The sequence below is a fragment of the Macaca mulatta genome, chromosome 14, assembly GCF_049350105.2.
Source record: "Macaca mulatta isolate MMU2019108-1 chromosome 14, T2T-MMU8v2.0, whole genome shotgun sequence".
In the NCBI taxonomy this organism is placed as follows: Eukaryota; Metazoa; Chordata; class Mammalia; order Primates; family Cercopithecidae; genus Macaca; species Macaca mulatta.
Genome location: NC_133419.1, coordinates 1012875 through 1023916, shown reverse-complemented (window position 1 = coordinate 1023916; position 11042 = coordinate 1012875). Strand labels below are relative to the sequence as shown.

General features: G+C 62.4%; 1 protein-coding gene across 1 annotated transcript in view; it reads right to left on the bottom strand.

The window, feature by feature from the left end:
* Positions 1-552: 552 nt before the first annotated feature.
* MUC2 (mucin 2, oligomeric mucus/gel-forming) overlaps positions 553-11042 on the bottom strand; it is a 35652-nt gene continuing 25162 nt past the window's right edge. Inside the window, exons 31-49 of the mRNA XM_077961642.1 lie at positions 10714-10902; positions 10244-10470; positions 9748-9922; positions 9032-9279; positions 8253-8436; positions 7706-7934; positions 6804-6982; positions 6341-6410; positions 6102-6202; positions 5916-5947; positions 3775-3952; positions 3369-3473; positions 3047-3087; positions 2788-2910; positions 2427-2525; positions 1669-1797; positions 1392-1431; positions 1043-1169; positions 553-934 (exon numbers count right to left, since the gene is read on the bottom strand). Of these exons, the coding sequence (XP_077817768.1) occupies positions 715-934; positions 1043-1169; positions 1392-1431; positions 1669-1797; positions 2427-2525; positions 2788-2910; positions 3047-3087; positions 3369-3473; positions 3775-3952; positions 5916-5947; positions 6102-6202; positions 6341-6410; positions 6804-6982; positions 7706-7934; positions 8253-8436; positions 9032-9279; positions 9748-9922; positions 10244-10470; positions 10714-10902 (2696 nt within the window). The 3' untranslated portion in view covers positions 553-714. The remainder of the gene's footprint in view (positions 935-1042; positions 1170-1391; positions 1432-1668; positions 1798-2426; positions 2526-2787; positions 2911-3046; positions 3088-3368; positions 3474-3774; positions 3953-5915; positions 5948-6101; positions 6203-6340; positions 6411-6803; positions 6983-7705; positions 7935-8252; positions 8437-9031; positions 9280-9747; positions 9923-10243; positions 10471-10713; positions 10903-11042) is intronic.

Below are 11042 nucleotides of genomic sequence, written 5' to 3'. Positions count from 1 at the left end.
CTACACACACACACACACACCCTCCCCAGGGCCACCTGACCCTCAGGGCTACACACACACACACACACACACACACACACACACACACACCCAGGGCCACCTGACCCTCAGGGCTACACACACACACACACACACACACACACCCCAGGGCCACCTGACCCTCAGGGCTACACACATACACACACACACACACACACACACACACACACCCCAGGGCCACCTGACCCTCGGGGCTACACAAAGTCCCCACCAACCGTGGCAAGCCTGGGAAATGGCTGTGAAGGAACCCAGGGTTCTTCTCACAGATTCAGGGCTGGGGGGATTCCTACCAGGGAATCTGACCACGTTTCCACGGCCCCATGGGGGTTTTGCCCAGGGTGAGAACCGGGAGTGGAGGGCAGGCGGCCCCCACATGCCCCCTGCATTTGGTACGAGGGATGTGCCAACCACGTGGCGTGTGTGTGGTGTCCCCATGTCCTGTGTGGCCAGGCCTCCGCCATGCACAGCGGCCAAGCCACACCCCTGCAGCACCAACCGAAACCACACAGTGCGGCGTGTCTGCCTGAGTTTATTATTGGAAAGCAAAGACTGAACAAAGACTCAGACAATAAATATCTGAAGAGAGGAAGCCAAGCTTAGGAGGCCAGGAAGCTCAGAGGGTCCGGGGGAGGCAGAGCTGTGGAGGGCAGTGAAGGGTGGCTGTGCCCACCCAGTTCACCCACTCCCCAGATGCCTGGGGGAGCGCCGGGCCCGGCGGGAGGTGTCGGTGGGCAACTCGCAGATGGTGTCCTGGCACTGGCAGCTCTCGATGTGCGTGTAGGTGTGTGCCAGCGAGCCACCATTGGGGCAGCTCAGGACCACCTCACGCTGGCTGGTTTTCTCTTCTCTGCAGCAGGAGCACCCGTGGTCCAGGGACTGGGCCCTGGCCGAGTACCTGCGGGGAGGGCGGAGTGAGGGGCAACCTCCCAGGGTCAGCGCTGGCCTCTCGCCTCTATGGGGTCCCCACCATCCCCTCCAGGCACACTCCCAGCCTGGAACTCACATGGCAAATGTCCCGCAGGACCCGGAGCAATGATTCATGAGGACGGTCTTGGTGCAGCCGGCGTACGAAACCTCCGTGATGACGGGGACGGTGGAGCAGGGCACCCTGGTCTCATTGCGAGGGATGCCTGGGGAGAGGGGGCAGCGGCTCGGGGCAGGGCCTCCACATCTTTGAGGGGAGAGGGAGGCTCTCCCTCGCTGCGTCCCTTCCCCAGGCTTGGCCTCAGCCCCCAGCCCTCACTGCCCGCCCGGAGGCCATTGTCCATCCTCCAGCCACCCCAGGCAGGGCTGAGGGCACCAGCCCTTGTGCCCCAACCCTGCCCACCCCCCAGGCTATGCCCTGTACTCACAGGTCTTGCAGCATCCATTGGGCATGAGTGTGATGGAGCCCTGGAGGGAAAGGAGAATGAGCCCGGGACCCCCGGACATTCCTGGGGATGAGAGCACCTTCCTCCCATGCCACGGGCGGGAGTAGCTGCTGCAGAAAGCCCCAAGCAAAGCCTCCTGTGGCAGCTCAGACCAGGCCCGAGGCCACTGTCACAGCACTGGGGCCCCAGACCCTCAGAACACCAGGCGCCCCCACTCCCGGCTGAGCACCCACAGCCAGGCCCCAGGTGGCCCACTCACCGGGACACAAATGCTGGCATCAAAGTTGGGGCAGGTGATGTTGGAGATGGACGAGATGAGCTGGTTGTGGATCTTCACGCAGCTGAAGAATGTGCAGTTGTTCTTGGGGTCACTCTTGAAGTCCCCAGGCTGTGGGGCAGGGAGCTTTGGTGAGGGAGGGCAGCAGGCCCAGCCCAGCCCAGCCAGGAAGACACCCTGGAGACACCTGGCTGGGGAGGCTTCCTGGCAAGGCCCTGGGCCACAGGACAAGCGACACGGGTGGGACCCCACATCAGGCACCAGTCTGGAGCCCACACAACCCTCAAAGATCTGTCTGTGTTGTAACTCTAAATCTATGAACGTGACCTGCCTTGGAAAAGGGATCTTTGAAGGTGTCATTAAATGAAACATCCTAAGATGAGATCATCCTGCTGGGGGGGCCCTAAATTCTTACAAGGGAGAGGAGAGACAGACACAGGGAAGGAAACCTCATGGCCACAGCCAAGGGCACCTGGAGGAACCAGAGGCTGGGAAAGGTCCTTGCCTAGAGCCTCTGAGGGAGCACAGCCCTGAGGCCCTTTGCTCTGGGATTTCTGGGCCCCAGAACCAGGAGAATCCCTTTCTGCCCTGAAGATGCCTGCTCATTTGTCATGGCAGCCCTAGGACGCCCATCACAGCTGCGTCCAGGACTGGGAGGACTCAGCTGGAGGATCCTGGGTGGCCTGTGCCTTGCCCTGGGCTCAAGCAACCCCGGCCACGCCAGGGCCAGCAGCACACACCTTCAGGATGACGTGCTGGTTGTCAGGCTGCTTGAGGATACAGTGCGTCTGTTCACACTTCTTGCAGCATTCCCCGGGGGCCTCCACGAGTTCAAAGCCCTGCGCACACAGACACGCCACTGCAGCTGAACTCCCAGGCTGTACCCCACACCACACAAAGCCTGCAGGACTGCCGACAACCCCCACCTGGAGGAGGCCCCAAGCTGGGCAGGTGTCAGGACGGAGAGGTGGGAACAGGGAGAGGTTGGCATTGAAAGGAGGAAAGAAAGTGTCACGACACAGACATGGGCCCGGGTACTTGTCTGGGAGGAGGGAAAAGGGCAGGCTGAGGTGGGGAACCAGGGCTGGGGCGGCCGCTTACTGGGCTGCAGGAGGTGCTGCAGGGCACATGGGTGCAGGTGATGGTGTTGAGCAGGGTGCTGTTGTCCACCTTGTCCGTGCACACGCAGTCCTGGCACTTGGAGGAATAAACTGGAGAACCGGGCTTCGGGCATAGGGAGAGACGTGAGGCAGTGGCTTCTCCAGCACCCCAGCCAGCCCAAGAGCCTGCCAGGACCCCACACTGCAGCCAACCTCCTCCCCTCCTCCCCTCCTCCCCCCTCACCCAGCCCAGGGCTCACCTGGTACTCAGCATTCTCGTGAACGCACACCCCCTTGGACTCTTGGGAGAAAGAACGGAGAACGCCGTTCGTTGGAGACTGCCCCGGGATGGCCACCTGGCCAGACCCCCACTTCCAGTGCACACCCAGTGGGTGCTCAAGGCTGGAGTGGGTGCATCAACCAAGCATGCAGCCATCTGTGTCCCCAGAATCTGAGGCCCCTAGGAGAAAGCCCATCCCCCACAGCCACCCCACCCCGGGCGGCAGCCTCCCCCCTGCCCGCCCACCAGCCCCCCACCCCGGGCGGCAGCCTCCCCCTGCCCCGCCCACCAGCCCTGCTTACCACACCAGTAGAAGGGGCAGCACCTGCCAGGCACCATCTTGCTCTTCGTTTCAAATCCCAGCGGGCACTCGGGGGGCTTCTCTTTGCACAGGCTGGTGTTGCACTCTGAAGACAGGGTGGGCATGCGGCCATGAGGGTGGCTCCTCACAGGCAAAGCCCCCGGGGCCACTGCACAGGGTCAGGCCCCTAGCACCACCAAGGGTCCCCTCCCCACCCAGGTCAGGCCCTGCAGCAGGGATGCCTGGACTGTGCCCAGTGGCCCCCTCCCAAGCCCTCTCAAGGGGCACATCGGAGGCCCCCAAGCCAGCTGTTTCCCCACTTGCCACAGAGGGGACAGCAGGCAGCCTGGCCTACGGGGATGTGTGCACCTCCGAGAGGTGGTGCGGGCCCCAGGGGATGGCCTTACTGCAGACGGTAATGTTGCAGCAGGTGTCGGCAGGGTTGACCTCCGTGGCGAGGTAGGTGCCGTCTTCCACACAGTGGGTAACAGGCTTCTGGCTGCACCTCTTGGTCTGGCAGACGATGCCACTTCCACCCTCCAGGCAGACACAGTTCTTGCAGTCGAACTCAAAGTGCTCCCCAAACTGCAGGGAAAGAGGGGTGAGTAGAAAGGACAGGAAGTGCCAGGCAGGCCCCGCCGCACCACAGCCCTGGAGCTGCAGCTGTGGTCAGTGGGGAGAAACAGCTGCCCTGAACAGAGTGCTGAGGGATCCTGGGGGAAAACCGCGTCCCTCCTCACGTCAACCTGAGCACACCAGGCAGGTTCTGGGATAGGACAGTTGCTGCCCATTCACTGATACCACAAGACCATGACCTGCTCACCAGCATCTGCCAGCAGGAGCTTGGCACGTGGTAGATGCTCCACTCAGGCCTCTCAGGTTTGTGCAGAATTTAGCTAAGGAATCAGCCACATGGATGCTACCACAGGTAAGAGGCACAGGCAGCACAGAAGTGGCCAAGATGTCGTGTCAGAGCTTCTAGACAGAGTATCATATGACCAATGGGTGGTAAATGGAGGGAGAGAGAATGGATGGATAAATAGGTGGATGGTGGGTGGATGGATGGATGGATGGTGGATGGGTGGATAGATGGGTGGGCAGATGGTAGATGGATGGTGGATGGATGGATGGATGGATGGATGGATGGACGGATGGATGGTGGATGGTTGGGTGGGTGGTCGGATGGTAGACGGATGGTGGATGGATGGATGGGTGGGTGGATGGGTGGATGGGTGGGTGGATGGATGGATGGATGGGTGGGTGGGTGGGTGGATGGATGGATGGGTGGGTGGGTGGGTGGGTGGGTGGATCGATGGGTGGGTGGATGGGTGGGTGGGCAGATGGTAGATGGATGGTGGATGGATGGATGGATGGATGGATGGATGGTGGATGGTTGGGTGGGTGGTTGGATGGTAGACGGATGGTGGATGGATGGGCGGGTGGGTGGATGGGTGGGTGGGTGGGTGGGTGGATGAATGGGTGGGTGGATGGATGGATGGGTGGGTGGGTGGGTGGATGGATGGATGGGTGCATGGTAGATGGATGGATGGATGGATGGATGGATGGATGGATGGTGGATGGTTGGGTGGGTGGTTGGATGGTAGATGGATGGTGGATGGATGGGCGGGTGGGTGGGTGGGTGGGTGGATGAATGGGTGGGTGGATGGATGGATGGGTGGGTGGGTGGGTGGATGGATGGATGGGTGCATGGTAGATGGATGGTGAATGGATGGGTGGATAGGTGGATGGATGGGTACATGAGTGGGTAGGTGGATGAATGGCTGGGTGGGTGGGTGGATGGATGGGTGGATGAGTGGGTAGGTGGGTGGGTGGATGGATGGATGCATGGATGGTGGGTGGGTGGATGGATGGATGGATGGATGGATGGGTGGGTGGATGGGTGGGTGGGTGGATGGATGGATGGATGGATGGATGGATGGATGGATGGATGGGTGGATGGGTGGATGGGTGGGTGGATGGATGGATGGGTGAGTGAATGGATAGATGGGTGGGTGGATGGTTGGATGGATGGTTGGATGGATGGATGGTGGATGGTAGATGGATGGTGGATGGTAGATAGATGGTGGGTGGATGGATGGATGGATGGATGGTGGATGGATGGGTGGATGGATGGATGGATGGATGGCCAGGTGGGTGGAAGGATGAAAGGACAGATAGATGAATGGAGGGACAGAAGGATGGTTGGGTGGGTGGCTGACTGGCTGGGTGGGTAGATGGATGGATGGATGGGTGGGTGGATGTGTAGGTAGATGAGTGGGTGGGTGGGTGCACAGATGAGTGGGTGATGACTAGGTAGGTGGAAGGATGGATGGAGGGGTAGGTGAGTGGGTAGATGGGTACATAGGCAGATGAGTGGGTGGCTGGAAGGATGGGTGGGTGAGTGGGTGATGTCCCTGCCAACTCAGCCATCCAGAACTTAGATCACCTCATTCCTCAATCTTTGAGGCTTTACGTTTTCATGTCCATCCCTCACTCCCCAGAATTTAGAATTTGTGGGAGAATCCCCCAGCACCAAGGTGGGGCCTACCTCTCTGGGCACATTGTCAGGTCCCACGCAGCCTAGGAAGAGGGAAGAAACAAGTTGTGTTAGCAGAGTCCTTGTGCAGCAGGGAGCAGGGGTCGGGGGTGGTCAGCCTCCTGGTCCCAGCCTCTGTGGACACCCAGGAGGCGGCGGGAGGGAGGCAGCAGGGGACAGTGTGAGTGGGTGGCCTACCGCAGGTCTTCACGCAGACATCAAAGCCAGGGGCGTAGTTCATGGTGCCCTCAGGACAGAAGCAACCTTCCACCAGGACTGTGTTGTTCTGCTGGGAGGAGCTGGGGGCGGGAGGGCATCGTCAGACAGGTGGGGTGGGGCTGGGGAGCTGGCAGGCGGGACTGCTATGCCCAGATGATGCCACCCTCCGCACTGCAGAGGGCAAGCCCACGGTCCTGGTGGACCCTCAAGCAACATACCTGGATTTGCACGTGGGCTCTTCTGCAGGGCCACAGGCCTGGTACTCCCTGTGAGACGGGCACTCCACCACTGCAGGACAGGGGCAGGGGTCAGAGGGTTGCCTCATGTCAGGCGGAGGAGCCTGGACCCCCTTGAGTGACAGCTGCCTAGTGCCCCACACACAGAGGAGGGTGGCCAGCTGTCTGGGGCATCAGCCTCTGCCCTCACGGTTGTCCCGAGCCAGGTGGTGGGCACCCAGTTGCGTTTAGTGACACTGGCAGAACCCCCAGCACCTCAGTTCCTCCAGCTCAGCCTTTCCCCACCCCATGGCCCTAGCCCTGGTCTCACACCCACCATCTCTGCATCCCTGGCCACAGCCCACCTTGGTCTAGCTTCAGGCTGGGCACAGCACCCGGCAGAGCCTAGAGACCACATCTGGCCTGCAGGTCCCCAGCTCCAGGGCAGGGGCAGATGGACACTTACAGCAGGCCCCATGCGTGTGGTTCCGCCAGTCGAGGCAGACGCCCTGCTGGGCGCAGAGGGCTGCGTAGGCCTGCAGACTGGCACACTCCAGGCTTGAGCCCGGCACAAAGCAGCTGTCGAATACGCAGGCGTCGTAGTAGTGCTGTGGGGGCACCAGCGCATGGCACTGGGCAAACAGGCTGCGCAGGGAGAGGCACAGGTCACACTCAGGTGGCAGCTGCCTCTCCCCCACTCCCTACCCCAGCATCTCTGCCCGGACTGTCCTCCTGGAGTCCGGCACCCACCAGAGAGGCGTCTGTGGCCGACAGAGGGTCAAGGGACAGGCCAGCCGGGGGACGGGTCAGGGACAGACCAAGGGATGGGCGAGCAAGGTGGCTCTGCAGCCCGGCTCCCAGATAGAAGCCACGTCTACGTGGTCATCAGCTTCAGGACCCCCTCCAACAACCCTGACAGATGGACACCCCAGCCTGTACTTGGCCCCTATACTTCCAGGGACGGGGTGCTGAACCCCATGGCTGCCAGCATTAGAAGCACCCCCCTCTGTCCAAGCCCAAATCTGCCTCCCAATATCAGCCCTGAGCTCTGTCCTGGGTTGACTGGTCTACTCTGAGTCTCACACTCGGCCAGCCCTGACCTTCCCAGGAGCCGGGAGAGATTATGGAGTTCAATAAAGGCACAGGCATGCCAGACATGGCAGCTTAGCCCTGTGGAACCCAACGACCCAGGTCCTGGACACCACGGCGACCTAGCTCCTGGCCCTGGTTCCGTGGCCTCCTGCCTTCCCAGCCCCAGTGCCAGGCCCCATGCACTGCTTCCTTCCTCTTTGCAAGAGCTGGGGGTTGGGGCACAGAGGCCCTCAGCTTTTTGGTATCACGGCCGCAGGCAGGCCCAGGCAGGGTCACCTGTCCTTGATGAGCTGGCAGAGGGGAGATGGGGTGCAGCCCTTGTGTGGGGTCGTTTTGTTGCCCCCGGGCACAGTGACGGGCGGGCGCTTGGTCGTGGAGCTGCTGTGGGGGCAGTGTGGCTTGGAGGGGTCGTTCACTATCCACTGGTCGGCCGCAGCCTCACAGTTGGAGACGATCTCCCCAGTGGGCAGAATGCAGTCGTCAGAGGTGGTGTTGGTGCAGGTGCCTGTATCAGTGAGAGAGGCCATGTTGCAGACAGGGCAAGCCCTGCCCTTCTCCAGCCCAGATGCCCAGGACCGGCCAGCCGGGGTCAAGGGCAGAGACCAGGCCCCTTCCTGTTGGCTCCTCACAGGGACTGAACCCGGGTGATGGTCACAGCACCCCCAAGCAGAGAGGCAAGAGGCCCACAGCAGGCCCGTGGGTGTTTACACACAGCCTCAGCCTCAGCCTGGTCCAGCCGCCCGCCCTGGGGCAGGACAGGGGGGTAATGGGAGCCGTGGGAGCCTTGGGGGGCCTCGGGAGCCATGGGGGCCACGGAACTCACCGCACTGGCCCTTGGTGTTGTTGCCGAACCGGTGGTAGGGTAGCCTGACAGAGAAGGACAGGCCATTATAGGAGACGAGGACGCCCAGCTCGGGGATGTCCACCACGTAGTTGATGCCAGACTTGGACACCTCCAGCCCGTACTTCTTGTAGGGCACTGCCACCGCCTGCCTGTTCACCTGTACCTGCAGCCGACACACCGCGGAGCTGCCTCAGTCCTCTCCTTGGGAGAGCTCTAGGGCTGCCCCACCCCGCCTGTTCTCCGACCTACACATGCAGGGAGAGGGCACTGCCTACCCCCCTTTTCTGCCCCCTTTCTTGCTCCTACTCCGCTGCTGCTAACCAGACCCCGGTCCCATGGGTGAGCCAGTGAAGGAGCTCTCCTGGGAGCACCTGGGGACTGTGGAATCCCGCGCAGGCTCCCAGGGCCTCCTGAGCCTCAGAACCAATAATTCCTTTGCAACTAGGGGCGTCTCAGTCAAGGGTGTGCAGAGCCCTGTCCCTGACTCTGTCCTCAGGAGGCAGCTTCTGCTGTAGAGACTGTGCCCAGTGTGGCATGCGTGCCAGGGCTTGAGGGGCCCAGGATGCACCTGGAGGGCAGAGCTGATGGGTCCTGGAGCCGGGCGCCCACCCCATCCCACCTTCCAGCCTGGCTCTGGGAGAGGCTGTGCCTGGGCACCCCCGCAGCCCAGTCCTCTGGTCCCTGGGGAACCGGGGTGCATTGGGGCCCATGTCAGCGCCCACCTCCGTGCCAGCCTCCCGCGGCCACGCTGTGCCTACCTGAACCTCCATAGGCATCATGTGCACGGTCTTGATCAGCACCTCCTGGGTCTCATGGCGCACGATGAGGGTGCGGGGGCAGGACACCTTGTCGTTGGGGTCACAGTGGTAGTTATCGATGTAAACTCCGAAGTTGTCCACGGACGGGCTGATCTCCTCCACCAGCACGTAGGTGCAGTTGCCCTGGTAGCTGTAGTACAGTCCATCGAAGGTGACATAGTGCGGGTCCCCCCAGCCCGTGCAGTAGCCTGCGAGGGAGCCAGAGTGAGTCGTGCCGCCTGTGCCCCTCAGCCGGGGTCGGGTGCAAGAGCTGGGCCGGGGCGCAGTCAGGAAGAGCCAGCAGGAAGCTGGGGCCTGAAAACCCTGCTCCCGTGCGTGGGCTCGGGGACGTCTGAGCTGCACTGGCCCTGGCGCACCCACAGCAGCCCATTCTGCAGGACGGACCAGGGTTCAAACCTCAACTCAGCCCCCTCTCGCCTCAGAAGCACCCTTGTCCCAGGGAGGAGCCCTAACTCCATCAGGCAAGCCCTCCACCTGCCCAGACCCTTCCCGCCAATGAGGCAAAAGCAGGGCTGAGGAGACCCTCAGAAGTCACCCAGCCTCAGTGAACATTGCAGTGGGGTCTGTGCCCAAGGAGCCTCAACCCTTCTGCCCTGCAGCCCCCACCCACGGAGAGGGCAGGAGATGCGGGGAAGGCCTGGGGACCCCGGACTCACAGTCGCACTCCCAATGCCAGCAGCAGCCGTCAGGGTCGCTGACGCGCACGGGGGTGAGGCCGTTGGAGCAGGTGGGCATGGGCGGCGGCTCACACTCCACCCTCACGATCTCCACTGTGTTGTTGTACTTGCACGTGGCCATGAAGCAGTCGCACAGCCACCAGGTCTCGTTCTCCTGGGGGCAGGAGGCAAGGGGTGGTCAGTGGGACCGGCACAGGACGGGGTGGTCTGTGCTCGGGAGGGGCGGGTGCCGAGCCAGGAGGCTGGAGGCCGAGGTGGCTTCCAAGGACCTCACTGCAGCCAGCCACCTTGCCAGGCACGGCGGGGCACGGCAGGGCACGGTGAAAAGGTGGAGGGCTTGGCAGACCCCGCACCCAAGGGGCTACAGGAGGCCTTGGCCCTCAGACGACCAGCAGGAAGTGGTGCCTGGGGCCTTGGGTGCCCGGACATGCCGCGCTCAGTGCCGTGGGGACAAAGCCACCTGCAGCCCACTGACCTGTCTGGGAGGATCAAAGTCTGGGCACGCGGGGGGCTTGGTGGTGCTGGGCGTTGGCTTGGAGGGCGTGGGCGATGGCTTGGAAGACGTGGGCGTCGACTTGGAGGGCGTGGGCGTTGGGGAGGGCGTGGATGGGCAGGACCAGTTATAGAACTCCAAGGTACAGCTCAGTGAGCAGTTCACGAAATAGCAGGTGTCTCCGTGTGTGCCGTTGTACACCACCTCACCTGCGAAGGGAGACAGACCCATGACCACACCGCCCAGAGGCAGGGCTAGCCGCTGGACCGCACAGAGGTACCCCCAGAGGCCACCCGAGGGAAGCTATGCCCTGGACACAGCCACCCTCGACAGCTGCCGCCTCCTGAGACGCTCCCACAGTGATCTCAGCCCTGGCACCTGACCCACTGGTACATGCCGGGGCCAAAACCAGCCTCGGCCGCCCGAGCCCAGGATGTGAACAGCCTGAGCACCTGGTGCGTAGAAGGTGTCGTTCAGTTCACAGCATTTAATGATGGACGGCTTCAGGCCTGTAGTCGTGATGCTGCTGAGTGTGGAGACTGGGGTCGGCGTGGGGGTCCAGGCGCTGGTGGTGGTCGTCTGCACAGTGCTGGGGGTGGTGGGTGCAGATGACCCGGTCGTGGTACTGTGAGTGGGGGTGCCTGTGAGAGCAGGGGACACCAGTGAGGGCTGAGACATTGCACATCTCAGACACCGCAGGGTCCCAACTGCCACTCCCCAGCTGCGAGGGAGCCAGACAGTCGACCCGGTCGCAGAACTGGAGGACCAGGGCCTCGCGCCC